The sequence below is a fragment of the Sander vitreus genome, chromosome 21 (genome assembly GCF_031162955.1).
Source record: "Sander vitreus isolate 19-12246 chromosome 21, sanVit1, whole genome shotgun sequence".
In the NCBI taxonomy this organism is placed as follows: Eukaryota; Metazoa; Chordata; class Actinopteri; order Perciformes; family Percidae; genus Sander; species Sander vitreus.
Genome location: NC_135875.1, coordinates 949,563 through 970,018, shown reverse-complemented (window position 1 = coordinate 970,018; position 20,456 = coordinate 949,563). Strand labels below are relative to the sequence as shown.

The 20,456-nt window shown below is 44.1% G+C and overlaps 2 protein-coding genes across 3 annotated transcripts; one reads left to right on the top strand and one right to left on the bottom strand.

Moving 5' to 3' along the window:
- The first annotated feature begins 455 nt into the window (after nt 1–455).
- On the top strand, nt 456–7,504 carry LOC144536115 (microfibril-associated glycoprotein 4-like). Of its 2 annotated transcripts, XM_078279061.1 has the most exons (7): nt 456–564; nt 3,620–3,678; nt 4,119–4,274; nt 4,843–4,881; nt 5,012–5,108; nt 6,315–6,482; nt 6,596–7,504. In XM_078279061.1, exons 2-7 carry the CDS (start codon nt 3,673–3,675, stop codon nt 6,847–6,849), a joined length of 720 nt encoding a protein of 239 aa, XP_078135187.1. In that variant the 5' UTR covers nt 456–564; nt 3,620–3,672; the 3' UTR covers nt 6,850–7,504. The 2 variants fall into 2 exon arrangements, with proteins under 2 accessions (XP_078135187.1, XP_078135186.1); XM_078279060.1 differs by lacking the exons at nt 456–564; nt 3,620–3,678 and having other exon boundaries at nt 4,083–4,274.
- A 4,235-nt stretch (nt 7,505–11,739) lies between these two features.
- LOC144536676 (uncharacterized) lies at nt 11,740–20,094 on the bottom strand. The gene is made up of 8 exons (XM_078279939.1): nt 20,083–20,094; nt 19,399–19,489; nt 18,563–18,710; nt 17,171–17,258; nt 15,631–15,722; nt 15,354–15,530; nt 13,316–13,407; nt 11,740–11,816 (listed from the first exon to the last, which is right to left on the bottom strand). The coding sequence occupies exons 1-8, from the start codon at nt 20,092–20,094 to the stop codon at nt 11,740–11,742; spliced, it is 777 nt and encodes a 258-aa protein (XP_078136065.1).
- Nucleotides 20,095–20,456: the final 362 nt, after the last annotated feature.

The window sequence follows — 20,456 nt, the reverse complement described above, 5'->3', positions numbered from 1 at the left end:
CCACTGACCCACTGCTGCTGGGTCTAACGTGAGAGACCCAGCAACACAGAGCCCACTGGTGCAATGTGGGCTCTGTGTTGAAGTTCAGTCCTCCTTTATTTCTTCTTCTGTGGTCCTGCATCAATAAATCCCTTGAGTCCCTTTCCCTCTCCCCTTTAGTCGTTTGGTAGAAAAGCTGGAGCAGGCCATGTTCATTAATAAGGATGTCCTGTTTGAATGAACAGAAATCATCAGAAAGAGATCCGGGTACCAATGACTAAATAAACATAATGCAGAAGTCCTCTGGTACCACAATTCTGTTTATTAAAGAGAAACATGATCTTCTTCTATGAATTTAATATCTACCTGGGCTGATGTTCAAATATTTGGTTTAAACTAAATACACACTTAGAAAAGTTCCTTGGAATTGTTTGTCTGTGTTGGTAACAGGGCAGGCGATGTGACATCACAGCCTTCTGCAGATATAAGTAGTGAAGTTGTGAGGGACTGAAGCAGAAAGCAGCAGCTTGTTTCCTCTGAAGACACGAAGACTCTTCAGTTCAACCTGCAGCTGAGATCGGACAGGTAAGCATCCAACCAGAGACATTACAGAGACGTGACTAGATCAGCTGTGGCAACATGACCGTCTTTTGGGGATTTTTGTTTGACCCAAAATGACAGAATTTACAGAAAAGTTGAGCTGAAGTTTGTTGCATTTTAACTATAAGAAAAGAAGTCTCTTTAGTTTAATGAACTTTCTGGCAATCGTGTGTGATACATTTGAGTCTTTAAGGTAACATTAGTGCGTTAACATATTTCCGGGTTAGATCATCTTTTGGGAAACGAAAATCTCGTCTCTGTTGTTCTGATCTTAGTGTATTTGAGAAGGGGGGCAGCGAGGCCAGAACCTGAACACCAAAAGTCAGGGTATCATTGGATAATCAGTAGTTCATTGTTTTAAAATTAAATACGTAAAAACTAGTGCTGTCAGTTAAACACGTTATTAACGGCGTTAATGCAAACCCATTTTAACGGCGTCAATTTTTTTATCGCGAGATTAATGTTCTTTTTGGCTTAGCAAACTTTGTAGTTTTTTTCACATGCTGTTGCAACAACTAGTAACGTTACAAAAACTACAACACCACACCGGATCTAGCTAGACCGGAAACACAACAACAGACACACTTGTTTGGGCTTGCGAGCCAGCCAAAGAGTAGTACATACCTGCAAACTAGTCGCCTTTCGGGGAATATTCACCGCTTTGAATGGGTAAATGTCATCCACGTGAATCGTGTAGATCTGAAGAGTTTTCATTTTGGGGGTGAGGGGGAGGTCCGAGACCCATTGCTAATATGGCACCAGTGCCTTAACGACCATTCTCTACCGGACCGAATAGCAACGCGAATTTCGGTGCCTTATTTAGGTGCCACTTAAATGCCTGCGCTTCTCTCTGATGCTCCGAAAACGGACGTTAGAGGGAACTGAAACATCGCCGCACGGGACACTACTTAACACTACACTTAGCAGCAGGTAACGTTAACCTACTGTTAGCTAGCAGCTGGAGTAAACACGGTTAAAATGCTAACAACTTGGGGCGTCCTCTAGCTCACCCAGTAAGAGCGTTCGCCCCATGTTGGTGGAGTCCTGCGGTTTGAATCCTGCAGCCCTTTGCTGCGTGTCATTCCCCATCTCTCTCCCCCTTTCGTGTCTATCCACTGTCACTGTAATAAAAATAATCTAAAATAAAAAATGCTGAACGGTGTAAAGTGTGTCTGTATTTAACTGGAGAGGATTCTAACACCAGACTGTAGCTGCCGTTGTCTGAAAAACAGACTCAGCCTCGCCTCGCCAGCCTCGTGGTGCATTTAAAGTTATTGTAAAATATGCTTTTCCCATCAGTGGTTGTTTTCGCCGTTTTCTGCTCCTTTTTGTTTTTTTTTAGATCAACTTTTTATTGTTTTATATTTTTGAACATACAGAACAGAGAAATACAATTGAACAAGGTGCTCGTTTTATATATATATAGATATATATCTATATAGATATATATCTGTATCTATATATATCATCTATATATACACATATATATATAGATATCTATACATCTATATCTATATATATATATATATATAATACGATATATAGATATATATATATATCATATACATATATATCATCTGATCTGGTCTCAGAATCAAAAATTTTAAAACATCCAAACACTGTACAATTCATTTTACTGTTTGAAACCAAAAACAGCAGGGACATGGGTTTTTAATGTTTTGGTTTTTGCAAATACTTTTTTTGTTTTTTTGGATTCTGACAACAGAAATGTTTTTTTCCGTTTTTTTTCTTTTGAAACAGTTAACAAATACTACGGGTTATTCATTTTCTAATTACAAATGAATTACAGATTATCCAATGATACCCTGAAACCCAACACTTGATTTCTGTTGCCTGTGTTTGTTGACTGAAACTAAACATTTTTGTAACACTTTATAATAATGGTACATGAATTATCATGACTCCAAGCATGAAAAAGCATGAATTCATTCATGTAGTACTTCAGGACTATCAGTGATCTACAAGGATTAAAAGTATCTCAAACATGACTTAATGCAGGAACAATACGTTAATTAATGCATCAATTAAGATATTTCAATCATGATTTCTGATTTATTATTCATGTCTTCTTCAAAAAAAACTGACTAGTCACAGCAGTGGACATATACTCTGAAGAATTGTAAGGCAAGGCAAGGCAGCTTTATTTGTATAGCACATTTCAGCAACAGAGCAATTCAAAGTGCTTTACATAAAACATTAAAGAGCCGTAAAAAACAGTTAAAAATATAAAAGCAGATAAAATAGGAGATTTTAGGCTGCTAGTATGGGACAATGTATAAGCCGTTGCTCTATACATGTAATCCACCTGCAATCCTTGCCGTTCTCAGAACAGGCCGGTCCCACCTGTCTTACTTTTTAATTTTCTTTATATGTTTATATAGATGGTCATACAGTTTCAACAATGCAACTTCAGTATAATCAATGAACAATTATTTAAAGAAAGGCAACATCGAAAAGAAAGGTCTTCAGCCTTGATTTCAAAGAACTGAGAGTTGCAGCAGACCTGCAGTTTTCTGGGAGTTTGTTCCAGATATGTGGAGCATAAAAACTGAACGCTGCTTCCCCCTGTTTAGTTCTGACTCTGGGGACAACAAGCAGGCCTGTCCCAGACGATCTGAGAGGTCTGGGTGTGTTCATAGTGTAGCAGCAGATCAGAAATGTATTTTGGTGTTAGTGAGGACTCGAGCAGCAGCGCTCTGAATCAGCTGCAGCTGTCTGATTGATTTTTAGGGAGACCTGTAAAGACACCGTTACAGTAGTCAAGTCTACTGAAGATAAAAGCATGGACAAGTTTTTCCAGATCCTGCTGAGACATTAGTACTTTAACCCTTGAGATATTCTTAAGGTGGTAATAGGCTGACTTTGTAACTGTCTTAATGTGGCTGTTAAAATTCTGGTCTGAGTCCATGACTACACCAAGATTTCTGGCTTTGTTCTGTCTTGTAAAGTTGTAATCATAATTTATGTACCATTATTATTAAGTGTTACCATTTTTAATTTACTCTTATTGTGTTTTCAGAGCATCAGACAGATCTACATCAGCAGTTGATTCATTTCAGGAGAAATCTGACAATGAAGGTAAGTTTGTGAACTGTGATATCAAGCTTCTTTACAGTTTCACAGAACTTTGAGATTTTTAAAATATACAAATCTCAAAGTTCTGTGAAACTGTAAAGAAGCTTGATATCAGTAGATTAGATGGTTGTTACAGGGATAGCCTCTCATTGCCAGCTCTATCGCCACAGTGCTGTGGAGTAAGGTCTGGCTAAACCACAGATACATTCTGGGATAGGAGAAAGAAATGCTCTGGGTTGTTTGCATTTCTTTAAACCAATCACAATCAGTACAATCTATAATCATTACAGGGACAACCCACACAGATCATTTTAGTTAATTAGCCCCACCTTTCTGTCTCTAATAGCTGACTTTGTCAACACCATCATGAAGCTAGAGGCCAAACTGTTAAAACACTTTGTATGATTCAAACGTCAGTCAGAATGACATCTCTTCTGTTCCAGCTGGTTTCAGTCTTCCTCCTCCTGCTGGCTCCACTGTTGACCAGCTGCCAGCAGCCCCTCCGACCAGTGGACTGCAGTGCCATCTATCTGCAAGACAAAAGCAAACCCAGTGGAGTGTACACCATCTATCCCGCTGGAAAGAGGTCTGCTATCAAGGTATACTTCGGGGTTGTCATGGTGTAAAGATCATTTTTAACAATATATAAAAATGTGTATATTGGAAAAAGTTACCAGCCCTGACTTTAAGCCATTGTTTGAACTGAGTCTCAAAAGTAGAATATTTAGGACACTGCCTTATTGCACGTGGGAGGCTATTCCAATATTTACGTCCCTTATACAGACAGCACAGTTTGTCCAAATGTCGTGCACTATAGTTATTTTGCTATACAAATGATTGGTTGGGCAAGATTACAGTTTGTGATCGTTAGGAGCCAATATCGAAATCACAGTCAAAACTTCCGATTAATTGCACAGCACTGGATGCAAACATGCATTTCCTAGGATGGCAAAGGAATGTCCCGCCCTACTCTGCATCTGATTGGTTAGTATTTGTTGCCTAGTTGGATTGGTTAGGTTTAGGCACTGTAATTCACGTTATATTATTTTAATTTCTGAAAATTCTGCATCCACAGATTCCATGTTGCCGTGCTCATTAGTGTAAACTTAATATACACATTTAAACCACTAAATTATCACATTTACTGATGAATGTGTTTGTGTGTAGGTGTACTGTGACATGACTTCAGAAGGAGGACGCTGGACGGTGAGTATTCAGTCAACCTGTTGGACCATCACAATAAATCACATTCCAGTAAAAACCTTGTTGTCTGGAAACATGGTCTGTCAGATATCTCGTGTGTTCAGCTAGTTAACCCCCCATCTCGTCTCCCCAGGTGTTCCAGAGGAGGATGGACGGCACGGTGAACTTCTACAGGGGCTGGGATCAATACAAGTCCGGCTTTGGTAACGCTGCTCGAGAGTACTGGCTTGGTGAGAAATGAAACCAAACTAAGTCATGACTTCATAAAAGTAACTGTTCATTAAGTTCACACGTTAAACTCTGTTGTGTAACTCCAGAAATGGAACTTTGACCAAAAAACCTAAAGATCAGTTAGTTATCTTCCTGAATTTACTACACAGCTGTACAAGATATTAAACTGGTACCAATTTGCACACATGTATAATGGCGTTTTTCCATGACATGGTACCTTGACTCGACTCGACTCTACTCACCTTTTTTGGTTTTCCATTATGAAACAAAGTCCCTGGTACCTGCTAACAGGGACTTCTTTTAGTACCACCTCCGCCGAGGTTCCAAGCGAGCTGAGGCGATACCAAAAGGTGACGTGAAAACCTGCAGACTACTGATTGGTCGGAGAGAAACGTCAATAATCACTGCGTCATCGTTGCTATAGCGACAGACGGGGGGGGGGGTGTCCTAAACAAACCCAACATTTTTAAATAGTTTAGCCAGCGCCGTTTCTTTTTACTGCCTCCAGCTTCTTTTGAAACAAAATGTGTCTTCTGGCAAACAGCCACATGCCGAGAATCACAAACAACACACCTTCCACGTTCTGTATGTGTGTCGCGTTAGGTCACGGCAGTTTCCTGCCGCGTCGCTATGACAACCAAAGTCAAAGTATCTGTATTAGTCTCCCCGAGGAGAAATTAGTTTTGGACACTGGGAGAAATTGCTGCAAGAGTTACAACAGAGACACACAACAAGCACAGGGTTAAAACAATTAAAAGACCAGCCTTCCTACATTATTCTGTTCTCCCATACATGCCTTACATATACTCGTTCCTACTTCCATAAGCATCCATGCATTAAGTCATAAATAAAACATTAATTTATCTATTCATAAATATCCATACATTCAGTTATAAATATGCATTCATTCCTCCATTCATAACCATGCATACTGTACAATCAGTCACAGATATACATTAACTAATTCATCGCTGCTCATTGAACGTATGACTATGGATTCATTAATGTATGTCTGTGACTGAATGTATGTATGGACCAGCCAATCTCGCCTCACGCATGAGGCGGTACTAAATCTGCAACGGAAAATGGATGGGGCACCTCGGTTGAGCCGAGCAGAGCTGGTACTAGCAGTGGGTAAGCGCCATAAATGTGTGTGTGTGTGTGTGTGTGTGTGTGTGTGTGTGTGTGTGTGTGTGTGTGTGCAGGTCTTGACAACCTCTACTACCTGACAAACAATAAAAAGAGTGAGCTGCTGGTCGACATGGAGGACTTTGAGGGGAGAAAAGCGTTCGCTCGGTACTCTTCATTCTCCGTCGGTGCAGAACGTGACGGATTTGTGCTGAGTGTGTCTGGATTCATTAATGGAGGGGCAGGTAATGTGTTGATGTTTTTCTATCATCCATATGTAGTATTTATTCATTTGATTTTTTTCAAGGGCATCACAAATAGTCTCATATACTTGTTGACAAACACTGTGTTTCTGTAGGAGACTCCCTGAGTTCTCACAACGGAATGAAGTTTTCCACCTTTGACAAAGACCAGGACACATGGCCTCAGAACTGTGCCAAATCATTCCTGGGGGCGTTCTGGTACTACACCTGTCACTATTCAAATCCAAACGGCGTTTATCTTTGGGGATCTGACAGCACTCTCTATGCTGTTGGAGTGGAGTGGTCCAGTTGGAAAGGTCATAACTACTCCCTGAAGACCATCAGCATGAAGATCCGTCCTGTGCTGTAGTTCTCCAGGACCAACGTCCAGCAGAATATCAGCTCATCTCTTCTGATTTCTTTCTCTTTCTCTCATTAAGCATTTCATCTCACAACAGGTCTTATTTTCCTGAAACTGGGCACCAGCACAAGAAAACCAACTGATGTCTGTAATTCTTGTTACTGTCTGTGGTGGTTTAACGTAGAGCTGCACAATATGAGAAACTTATGTGATAAGTTGTTGAACTGACTATAAAAGGCAGCACTAAAGAAATAATGAAACTTACATTTTACTACCGCGATATGTCGCAGCCTTTAGCGATGTTTATTGTGCAAGTCGATATCGTGATAGCGATAAAAGCAACAGTATATTGTGCAGCCCTAGTTTAAGGCAGTCGCAGCTCGCTGCAACGTGGAAGAAAAGTCAGATGTGTCTCCAGCTGGGCGGCTGCAGCAGGAAAGTAGGACCCATAATCTTTAAATGGAAACACATATATAGTCTGATCAGCTGTTAATCACTGCATGAACTGATAACACGAGTCTAAAAGGGCCTGAAAAACTAAATGAAAAGTATGAAACCATCTTTGTAGTTCAGGACAGCCAGGTGATGTTTGGTGGAGGTTTGAATCTCTGATGTGAATCTTTATCTGCTGTACGGTGACAATAAATAAGAAGCTGAGCATTAAGATGATCTGACGTCTTCACTTTGTCTCCTGAGTCTTTCTGTCTGGACATGTTATTTAGACATTTGTATTTTATTTTATTTTAGTTTGAAATAGTTTTTCAGAGTGTTTGTTAGATTTATTTTTAGACAATAACACATTTGACTGTGTCCTTGATGAGCTCAGTTGTAACTTCCTGTGCTTGTCTTAGTATTTCATTTTAAGTGTAGAGAGCAGTGCTCGAATCATCTTTTTGTCTTTACAAGAAAAAGTTGGCACACCCTGCACATAGCCTAACAAGGCTATACAATTAAATAGCCTAGGCGCGAGTGGCGCGTTTGTGCAGTATATGTGCACGGTAGGCCTAGGCTATTATCTTAACACAGGCATACAACAGACAGAGATTTTTCTTTTACAGAAATGGATTCCTTTTAATTAATCTCAACATATTATTGATTGTAATAGTCCATATTTCATTTCAATTTCGCAATACAAAGAAACCCCAATGAAGGAGTTCAAGTACCTTGGGGTCTTGTTCGCGAGTGAGGGGACAATGGAGCGGGAGATTGGTCGGAGAATCGGCACAGCAGGTGCGGTATTACATTCAATTTATTGCACCGTTGTGACGAAAAGAGAGCTGAGCCAGAAGGCAAAGCTCTCAATCTACCGGTCAGTTTTTGTTCCTACCCTCACCTATGGTCATGAAGGCTGGGTCATGACCGAAAGAACAAGATCCAGGGTACAAGCGGCCGAAATGGGTTTCCTCAGGAGGGTAGCTGGCGTCTCCCTTAGAGATAGGGTGAGAAGCTCAGTTATCCGTGAGGAGCTCGGAGTAGAGCCGCTGCTCCTTTGCGTCGAAAGGAGCCAGTTGAGGTGGTTCGGGCATCTGGTAAGGATGCCCCCTGGGCGCCTCCCTAGGGAGGTGTTCCAGGCACGTCCAGCTGGGAGGAGGCCTCGGGGGAGACCCAGGACTAGGTGGAGGGACGTCCAGCTGGGAGGAGGCCTCGGGGGAGACCCAGGACTAGGTGGAGGGATTATATCTCTAACCTGGCCTGGGAACGCCTCGGGATCCCCCAGTCGGAGCTGGTTAATGTGGCCCGGGAAAGGGAAGTTTGGGGTCCCCTGCTGGAGCTGCTACCCCCGCGACCCGACCCCGGATAAGCGGATGAAGATGGATGGATGGATGGATGGAATACAAAGAAATAGACTAAACGATTTAGTCTGAGTGTCATTCTCAATTTCACAATGAAATAAAACGTAACTCATTTGAACCAGACCACCGTCTCAGACATCCTCAGTGTCAACACAATAACACATGTAGTCTTTAACTCATACACAGGGAACATGCACTAACTGGCAGAAATGAGTAAAGCCATTGCACAGCCAAACTATGTTCTAGTCTTATAATGTGCACGTAGTGGTAACAACACCTGGGTGTTCAGTCGTCTCGTGTGTTGAACCGTGGAAATAAATACGAACAATTTTGGAATTTGCACTGAGATGTTGTCGGGAAGCCTAATCACTGAATATTCTGCCATCAGAGATTGCATTGTATTGCTGCAGGTGTTTCAAAATATCTGGGAACTTTTCCAGAGCTCTGAATGGCAGAGGATAGCTACAGATTTATTTATTTAAGATGTATTGGTGGTATTTACCTCAAAAGCACATTAAGCTAAAAGCAAGGTGACTTCTTCGGACTTGCGAGTGCTGTCAAATGGATCGTAGCCATAGACTGTTAATATTAATCATAGCTTATATTTGGTTTGCTCACACAGCCTAGTGGTGTGGTGGTGAAGTGCAGCCATGCTGCGTTCAGGAGCGTAGGGTAGGCTCAGGTCTACGTCCCGTAATAGTCTATATTTTATGTATAAAATGTAACGTCTTTAATGGTAAGAGCCCGCACAGGGATGGATTAAAACTCACTTAAAACTCACTTTTATTCATTGGCCTTCAAACCTGCTTGAGAGTTGTATTTTGTATTCTGCATTTTATTTTTCTAGTCTGTTATTTGTCTTAAATGTTTGTTTTGTTACTCGCGTGTTTATAATCATGACAACGTCCAGCACTTTGGTCAACCTGGTTGTTTTAAATGTGCTGTACAAATACAGTTGGATTGGATAATGAGCATTGTTTAAGATTAAATTACAATGCCACATATGGCAGACCCCTTCAGATATGAGAGACCCCCTCAGATTTTTGACTTTGTTGCTTCATGGGAGCCAGTCCTCACTCTTTGGGAGCTCGGCTCCCTCTGGCTCCCTCATAATACGAGCACTGGTAGAGAGGGAGAGCTGGGCTGAACTCACCAGACTATTATGAAAATCTAAAATCTTAGTAATGTTTTCAACAGCATAAATGTATTTTATTACAAACGTTCAGATTATTAACCCATTTATTTTTGATGAGTTTACATTTCATTCAAATTTAAAGCTCAAACAATTGTCAACAAAAACATTGACAACAAGGTTTACCATTGATTACTTGTGAGTTATTAAACTTTATGTTTCTCTTCATGTAAGGGATAATGTCAGTCGACTGTGGTCAACACACTGTTTTACTGCTGTTGGATCTATTTGCAGCTTCTGACACTATTAACGATAGTATTTTATTTCAGTGTCTTAAAAACTGGGTGGGCATTTCAAGAGTGGTTTTAGATCTGTCCTGTTAACTGTCTGGAAGGTCTTTCTGTGTGGAAATCGGAAATTCTTGATCATCTCCAGTACCTTTACACAGGGTTCTGCTCTTGGCCCATTGCTATTCTTCTTAACACGTTACTCAAGCACAATATCAACTAGCATTTCTACGCCGATAACACACAACTGTAACTGTATATTTCTGTTGACTCTAACGACACTAATCACTTAAAGGTGCCCTGCCACACAAAACTGGTTTTACTTACTACGTGTTTGTGTTATGTCGTGAATGTGAAAATGAACTGCTAGCTCCTCTGTCAGCTCTATCCACTGAAAAGAAATAAGCAGAGAAATCAGGCCAATTACAAAAGCTGGTCAGTCTGACGTGGTGTTGCCTGAGCTCATTACTATTCATGAGCTCGCCCAGTTGCGCTGGGTAAAGGATGCTGATAGCCAGGCTCTCATTGGCTAGCTTTTAGCCAATCAGAGTCAAGTAGCTTAGCTCGTTGAATATTATTGAGAACTGGCAGTTCTTAATGCAGGCTTTCTATACCACGCTAGAATGGCTTGAAACAAGGTAACCAAGGCATTTTTTCCACAAAAATATGTTACAGAGTCCATGGTAGAACTTCAGACGTTACCATAAAGTCATGAAATACAGTTTGAACTTACTCAGCCAACATTTGTTATGGGTTTGTTTTTGCCTGCTGGATTTTTGGACTCCTTTTGTTGGTATTTACTCTTGGTTCTTATAAATCCTCAAGCTCAAACTTTTTTCCTGCCTGATCTCCTGCATTTGGGTCTACCTAGTCCCTGCATCACATAACAGAATGATCTGACCACTATGGACCCAGCGGAGTCGTTCGAGAATGAGCTTTTTGATTTGACATGTAGGCTCATAGCTCGAGAATAGCTAGTGGTTGGGAGGCTAAGGAGGCAGTTTTTAGGTCTGCTCGCTGGAGAGTTTCCACTCGACCCTGGCTCAGGAGCTCCCTGCCGGAGTGGATTCAGGACTTCTCGGCTGGCGTCCGTCCCTGAGACCGCCCCTGAAACTTTGCCGGTCTCTGGCATCCCTGAGACTGCCCCAATGACTACGCCCTTCCCCGGCAGCCCTGAGGCTTTTGGTCCGTCTCCGGCGTCCCAGAAACTTTGCCTTTGTTGTTGGTCTGACCTACTCCTGCCCCTTGTGTCCTGTCGGCACCCCAGTCCCGTTGCCTGGCCGCCTGACTCCAGCCAAGCTGACCCGTCGCCTGCTCGGCCTCGAGAGGGGCTCCTCCTTGGCTGACCTGTTCGGCCGCCAAAAGGGTTTCGCCTTGGCCAACGGCCGCCCAAGAGTCCTCGACGTCCTGCCTCCAGAGGGATATCGCCTTTGCCGCCGGCCGTCGGCCTCCTGTATATATGTATGTATATATATACATATGTATATACGTCGGGAGACATATCGAGGCCCCGACTAAAGATGCATTTTCATTTCCAGATAACTACCTATTTGAGCGGTATCGTTTTTCTTCCCTTTTTAAAAGTTTTTTTAAAAAGAAAGAATCCCCTGACTCTAAAAAATAACAACAGTTTATTTATTAACACAAGTTTTAAAATGAACAAATCAGGAGTCTTTCTCTCGTTAGGTTAATGCCTCCTGAAGCGGCTCAGGATTGGACGGATGATACCAAGAGCTTCGTAGATCTGAGCTTCCGTTGTTGCTCCTGGAATTCAACACAAGACACAAGACTGTAATTATAAAGACTCCTTCACTATGAAGTTATTACATATATATATATATATATAAAATATATATATATATGATGGCCTCTAGCGCTCCCTGTGTGTGTGTGGGTGTGTGTGTGTGTGTGTGTGTGTGTATAATCTTTAAAATGAGACCGATGATGATTCTGATTCAACCCCATATAAAATCAGGGGTGTAGCGCTGCAGAAGTGCACTGGAACGGCGCTCAGGCACTTTTTTTTTGTTCCTCCAAGTCAGAGAAGAAAATATTGGCTGTTTGCATACACCGATTGAAATTCATATACATTTCTTAAAGGGCTTGTGGATCCAATCATCCCCAAAGTGTATAACATGCACGAGCACTGACCATATATCAAGCACAAGCACTGACCGTATATCATGCACAAGCACTGACCGTATATCATGCACAAGCACTGACCGTATATCATGCACAAGCACCGACTATATATCATGCACAAGCACTGACCGTATATCAAGCACAAGCACTGGCCATATATCATGCACAAGCACCGACTATATATCATGCACAAGCACTGACCGTATATCATGCACAAGCACCGACTGTATATCATGCACAAGCACTGACCGTATATCATGCACAAGCACTGACCGTATATCATGCACAAGCACTGACCATATATCAAGCACAAGCACTCATGCACAAGCACTGACCGTATATCAAGCACAAGCACTCATGCACAAGCACTGGCCATATATCATGCACAAGCACTGACCATATATCATGCACAAGCACCGACTATATATCATGCACAAGCACTGACCATATATCATGCACAAGCACTGACCATATATCATGCACAAAAATACGTTAATGGAAACATGACTATAGGTTTGCTTCAGTACTAAAACAAATAGCACTACACCCCTGTAAATAGGTTGTAAGGTAGGGTGCCTGGGTATAGCTCATCTGGTAGAGCATGCACCCATATACAGAGGCTTAGTTCTCAATGCAGCAGCCACGGGTTCGATTCCGACATTTTCTGCACGTCATTCCCCCTCTCTCTCCCCTTTCATGTCTATGCTGTCCTGTCAAACTAAAGGCCTACTCTTACCAACTCTTAAAATCTACTAAAAGATCAGATAAGAAGCCTTTATTGTCATTATATTACAATGAATCCAACGAAATTACGAATGCCTATCCCAGCAGTGTTGGGGGCTCTTAACATTTGTCACAGTAAAATGCTATTTCGTAATAAGAAAACTAATAAAACTGGATGCAGCGGGTTTATGGAAAAGTCAGTGTTTTCATCAATCATAAACGAAATGTAGCCTAGTTGGAATCGGTGATTTGGAGAGACAAATGGGAGAGGGTCTTTCAATAAAAACCGTCCTCCTGAAATATCTGTCCCCCTCACTCCTGAAATTACTCTACGCCCCTGATGGTATAGGCATTGGATGCTCTGCTGCGGTGTACTGTTGAACACAAACACAACTTACCGACCAAAGACATCTTGCCGGATGCAAAGATGACAATGGAGAGGTTGGGGATGCCGCTGTAGAAGAGGCCAGGAAACAGTTCTGCTTCATAACTGTGGAGAGTTAAAAACACACACAAAACCTGACTCAAGATCAAACAGGTCGGTCACGTGAGAATTAAAACATACTGCGCAATCAGAAATCAAGTTTCAAGTTTAGTGCTTACAGACTGGACAACGTGATATGACTTCACGTAAACATACACGCCCACTGTCTTAAGCCCAGTGGCGTGTTATCTGTACGCATTTTGACCTATCTGCGTGTATGTCTACGCTGTATACAGCAGACGTTAACATACACGCCACGTGGCGTGTTATTGTGAGAAGAAATCGACGGTTGAGTTTAGGAAACGTGACACGTGGGACCTGATCCCCGGTCTCCTGGGTGAACGTCCTGTGTTTGACCCGTCCTCCCCCCCGACCAACCTCCCTACGCAGATTTTCGTCCTTTCATACTACTCGCTACGGCGTCAACTCACACGCAATCGCAAGGTAATGTAAGTCAATGGAGGCCAAACGGCGTTGATAAACACGCTGAAAAGTGAGTATGCGTCTTGATAACACGCCAATAATGGCGTACCAATTGGCGTGTCGTACATTCGCCACTTCATGACATCAGTCTGGACTGGAGTAGCAACCGGCGGTGAGACGGCAGTAAGACGAGTGCTTAGGGACCGTCTACAAACTACAACACCGACACAAAAATATCTATTAATTTAATGATTAAATAAGGTAGTGTCTCCAAACTCACCTCAATTATAACTTGTCTCCTGCTAGTTGTACTACAGCACTTTTAGTAAGTAATACGTTTTTTGTTCTGTGCGCATGGTTTAGTTTTTCTCTCAGCTGACCCCAGAGGGGCTCCGTAAACTCCACACATCTTGATTATTTAACAGGTGTAAAAGTAGAAATGTAAAACAGAGATAGTGTGGTTTTAGTAGCGGCTAGCTATGGAGCTAAAGGTCCTGTCTTTATAGCTAAAAAACTAAAGAAATACTGAATAAACGTGTCTGTAAACCTGAATGCTTTTGAGTTTGTTCATGAGGTTTGTTTTCATTTTTTAAGGAGTTAGGATTACAGGTGCATTCAGTCTTTGTGCAACAATCAGCTCAGGCTCCATCTCCACTGCTACGTTCCCCCCTCTCATTCCCCCTGCTCTGGTGTTCCCCCTCTCATTCCCCCTGCTCTGGTGTTCCCCCCTCTCATTCCCCCTGCTCTGGTGTCCCCCCTCTCATTCCCCCTGCTCTGGTGTCCCCCCTCTCATTCCCCCTGCTCTGGTGTCCCCCCTCTCATTCCCCCTGCTCTGGCGTCCCCCCTCTCATTCCCCCTGCTCTGGTGTCCCCCCTCTCATTCCCCCTGCTCTGGTGTTTCCCCCCTCATTCCCCCTGCTCTGGCGTTTCCCCCTCTCATTCCCCCCTGCTCTGGTGTTCCCCCCTCTCATTCCCCCTGCTCTGGCGTTCCCCCTCTCATTCCCCCTGCTCTGGCGTTCCCCCTCTCATTCCCCCTGCTCTGGCGTTCCCCCCTCTCATTCCCCCTGCTCTGGCGTTCCCCCTCTCATTCCCCCTGCTCTGGTGTTCCCCCTCTCATTCCCCCTGCTCTGGCGTTTCCCCCTCTCGTTCCCCCTGCTCTGGCGTTTCCTCCTCTCGTTCCCCCTGCTCTGGCGTTTCCCCTCTCGTTTCCCCCCTGCTCTGGTGTTCCTCCTCCCATTCCCCCCTGCTCTGGTGTTTCCCCCTCTCATTCCCCCTGCTCTGGTGTTTCCCCTCTCATTCCCCCTGCTCTGGTGTCTCCCCTCTCATTCCCCCTGCTCTGGCGCTCCCCCTCTCATTCCCCCTGCTCTGGTGTTTCCTCCTCTCGTTCCCCCTGCTCTGGCGTTCCCCTCTCATTCCCCCTGCTCTGGCGTTTCCTCCTCTCATTCCCCCTGCTCTGGCGTTGTCAAAAACTCAAACGCTTAAAAACCAAAACTTAGCGATGTACATGTAGTTAATGTAACTTGTGGCCACGGCCAACTGTGTCCTGACCTGCAGTGCTCTTGGAGGGCCAGTTGCTCCAAACTGACTGTGAAGGTGTCGCAGCTGGCCATCATGTTCTGGATCTTAAAGTTCAGGAAGCGGATGGGGAAGCCCAGCTTCTGCACTTTGCGGGCGAGCCGCCTGGCCGCCAGCCGTGCCTGCGCCACACTGCACAAACACACAGGAGAGAGAGAGATACGATGTCTGGAAAACCGTCTTGCAGCACCAAAGATATTGGAGATAAGTCCAGACGGACAGGCAGACAGACCTCTTGGCTCCCAAACAGACCAAATTCCCATTTTTGTAGATCATAGCTGTGGTTCGCGGCTCACGGAGCCTCATGATGAGCGCCTTATAAACCTGAAACACAACCGGAGGAAACAACAGGCTGATTTAGAGCAGCTTGCATCACTTTGGCAGATGACATATTTAAAGTACAAAATGAGCTTTACGCTATCTAAATAGTTCTTTGAGGCGCCATGAACTTTCCGTGCAAAAATACAAACTGTCCAATGCTATTTCCATGCTTGTAAAAACGCTTATTCGCATATTTATTGACTGGGATTACTGTGTGCATATCAGAGTGTATTTATTTATTACTTTCATGTTCAGGTACGGCACTGCAAACACCAGAGCAGGGGGAATGAGAGGGGGGAAAACACCAGAGCAGGAGGAATGAGAGGGGGAACACCAGAGCAGGGGGGAATGAGAGGGGGAAACACCAGAGCAGGGGGGAATGAGAGGGGGGAAAACACCAGAGCAGGAGGAATGAGAGGGGAAACACCAGAGCAGGGGGAATGAGAGGGGGAACACCAGAGCAGGGGGAATGAGAGGGGGAAACGCCAGAGAAGGGGGAATGAGAGGGGGAAATGCCAGAGCAGGGGGAACGAGAGGGGGGAACACCAGAGCAGGGGGAACGAGAGGGGGAACACCAGAGAAGGGGGAATGAGAGGGGGGAATGAGAGGGGGGAATGAGAGGGGGGAACACCAGAGCAGGGGGAACGAGAGGGGGGAACACCAGAGCAGGGGCAATGAGAGGGGGAACACCAGAGCAGGGGGAATGAGAGGGGGGAACACCAGAGAAGGGGGAATGAGAGGGGGAATGCCAGAGCAGGGGGAACGAGAGGGGGGAACACCAGAGCAGGGGGAATGAGAGGAGGAACACCAGAGCAGGGGGAATGAGAGGAGGAACACCAGAGCAGGGGGAATGAGCATGGGCATTTCGATGGGTTTCCCAACTCTTGTTGGGTGGCAGGTTCAGTTATTGTTTTGTCGTAGATTCTCATTTTTTCAGGCTGTTTTCACATTTCCTGTTTTGTTGTAAGATTCCCTGTTTTCCTTGTGTTGTCTTATTTTTACTTCCTGTTCCCTGTTTCCTTGTCCCGCCGTTAGTGATTACCTATTCCCGCCCTAATGTATTGCACCTGTGTATCATTGTCTTCTCTAGTGTACGTTCAGTCCTTCTCTTACCCCAGTGCGAGATTGTCTGCTTCCCCTGTGTACAGCCTTCGAGAGTGTCCTTAGCTATCTTCCTGATTGTTTCTCTTGGATTTTGACCACTGACTGTATTTGGGATTTTCCCTTTTGCCTGCCGTTTCGGACACTGCTGCCAGTAAGTTTATTCTGACTGTTTCAGTAAACGTTCTTGCATTCTACGTACCTGAGTCGTGTATTGTGGGTCCATACATCTGTGAGCCTGATAAAAAATCTGTACAGGTATAAAATGTACAGCTCTGCGAATGCATGGAAACAACGTCCGTGCACGTTCGCCCATGCACAGTCTGCGTACTATTTCCAGGAGTCTGTACCTTTGGATTGTATTCAACGTTCCACGCTTTGCGAGCAATAAGGTGCAGGTCCAGCTGGCAGCCCAAATTCACCGTACAGATGATGTTCCTGGACACAAACATACACAAACATCAGACTTTTCCAGCAACACATGAATGCAGAATGATACTGGGACTAGGATGTTATTGAGAGGTTGTTCTCATGAAGCGTTTGAACATATAGCTCTTAAAAGTAAAGCTCTGTAATTGGTATGTATTCCACGTATTTCTTACTGTCAGCATCACTGCAGTTCCTTTGGATAACACATGAATTATTGTGCATAAGTTTACGCACCTTTTCCTTAACATAACTGCATCAAAAGGGACGCCAATAGTCCCGACGAAGCGCGTTTATATGACGCTAAAGGAGACTTTTAGTGTCAATAACAGCGACAAAGGCACCTGACCAAGCGTCCGTATTTTACGAGATGGGAGTGAGAATGCGTTGCAGAAGTACTGTATGTCCACTGAGGGTCTTGTGCTATGATCAAAAGCTCCAGCAGCAACTAAATGTGGTGAGATGGTTTTGTAAACTCGTAAAATACAGACGCTTGGGTAGTGGCTTTCGGCGTCAGATATGACGCAAAAATCCCCCTTCAGCGTGACTGATACCTGACCATAGACATTATAAACTGGACCAACAGGTCCCGTGTCTCTGGACGGAGACCAGTGAAGGACATTAGAAGCTCTTTCCCGGTGATGGCTGAGCGTTACTGAGCAGCCTCCAACTGAGCTTGAAGACGTAGATGTGACGTGAGCAACCTGTCTGAAAGTTGGAAGTCTTCTGGTAGCTGTGCCAAGAGAAATCTCAATCATTCCCAATCTAGCAGAGACGGAGAGCGTAGGTATATGTAAGGAGATAACATAGACACAGGCTCATTATTGATCACTAAAATGATAGTTAACATTAGTCATTACACTTAAACAGCTGATGGAAGTCCAAACTGCCTGAGAGCTTCTCCTGTACTATACGGTAACTCCTCTACTAGGAGACAGGAAGTCTCGTGGTTATGACCCAATCGTTAGCCTATTGTTATAAAAACGTCTGCTACGGAGCCATAACGTGAGCTACAAGGTAATGGAGCCTTTTATACGTTGTCGTGTTTCTTTAGAAATAAACAACGGACAAATAGAGTCTTTAAACGCTTCAGATGTAAAGGTATTCTCTGTCAAAGTGACGTCAGAATGAATGGCAGTCAATAGGATGCTAATGGGATGCTAACGGGATGCTAACGGGAGGTGATGGCTCGGTAGCATCAGAATGGCGCCATAGGAGCTACGTGTTGTGAGGAGAAGCTGACCCCCGCTTGTACCTGACCAAGAGTCTGTATTTTACGCGATGGGAGTGAGAATGTGTTGTTTGTGCAGACTCACTGTATCTGTGGGAGGAATTCTTGTTGATGTGTCACAGACGTCACAATGGTCGTGGGACGATCCTCCGGCGTCGACGTGGACGGTTCAGCGGGGAACTCGGCCGCTGCTGTGGGATTCTGGGAGCTGCAGTCCAAACTGCTGCTGCTGCCTGGTAACACAGTTCAGAACGAGAGGGGGGAACACCAGAGCAGGGGGAATGAGAGGGGGGGAGACACCAGAGCAGGGGGAATGAGAGGGGGAGACACCAGAGCAGGGGGGAATGAGAGGAGGAAACGTCAGAGCAGGGGGGAATGAGAGGGGGGAAACACCAGAGCAGGGGGGAATGAGAGGGGGAACACCAGAGCAGGGGGAATGAGAGGGGGGAGACGCCAGAGCAGGGGGGAATGAGAGGGGGAACGCCAGAGCAGGGGGGAATGAGAGGGGGAGACGCCAGAGCAGGGGAATGAGAGGGGGGAGACGCCAGAGCAGGGGGAATGAGAGGGGGAGACGCCAGAGCAGGGGGAATGAGAGGGGGGGAGACGCCAGAGCAGGGGGAATGAGAGGGGGGAACACCAGAGCAGGGGGAATGAGAGGGGGAAACACCAGAGCAGGGGGAATGAGAGGGGGAACACCAGAGCAGGGGGAATGAGAGGGGGGAACACCAGAGCAGGGGGAATGAGAGGGGGAAACACCAGAGCAGGGGGAATGAGAGGGGGGAACACCAGAGCAGGGGGAATGAGAGGGGGAACACCAGAGCAGGGGGAATGAGAGGGGGAAACGCCAGAGCAGGGGGAATGAGAGGGGGAAACAAACGTAGTGGTGTAAATGTAGCCTCAAATCCGTGTTGTTATTGTTACCTGGGTCGTCTTTGTTCAGCGCCAGGAGTTCCTCCGGCAGGAGACGGAAGAACTCTTCGTTCACCTCCGTCTCCTCCGTCTTGGAGGAGTCCTGCAGCGAGAGACGACACGGTTAGTTACACCGACATATCTGAACTTAAAGCTTAGATTAAGTGATATTCTACTACGGTTCATATGGTCAACAAATCCCAGACATACTACCTCCCCTCTAACACGACCCACAGGACTGTTTTCATTTGTGTCACTTTTTACAACATTTGTGTCACTTTTTACAACATTTTTGTCACTTTTTTTACATTTTGGTCACTTTTTACAACATTTTGGTCACTTTTTTCAACGTTTTTGTCACTTTTTTCAACATTTTGGTCACTTTTTTCAACATTTTTGTCACTTTTTTCAACATTTTTGTCACTTTTTTCAACATTTTTGTCACTTTTTTCAACATTTTTGTCACTTTTTTCAACATTTTTGTCACTTTTTTCCACATTTTTATCACTTTTTTAACATTTTTGTCACTTTTTTCAACATTTTTATAAATTTTTTTCAACATTTTGATTACATTTTTTCAACATTTTTGTCACTTTTTACAACATTTCTATATTTTTTCAACATTTTTGTCACTTTTTACGACAATTTTCTATATTTTTTCAACATTTTTGTCACTTTTTACAACATTTTTGTCACTTTTTTCAACATTTTGGTCATTTCTTTGGTCACTCTCAGAGGAACCTGTTTCAACGTGTTTTGTCACTTTAGTCTTTAAACTTGTAAACTAATATTAAACTGTTACAGTGATTATTTAGGGTCAGCTGGGAAGCTATAAGATGCTCAGTATGTCACATAAGTGCTGACATTCAAACACTCAGACAGACAGCTGCTCATGGAAACTCTGTTGCTAGGTGACGAAGATGGACAGCAACGTGTTTCTTTACAAAAATAAAGATTGTTTTTGGCGTTTTTAATGAATGAAAACATGTTTAACCCTCGTGGTGACTCATTGACAACATTTTTCTCATTTTTTTCAACATTTTTGTCACTTTTTACAACATTTTTGTCAC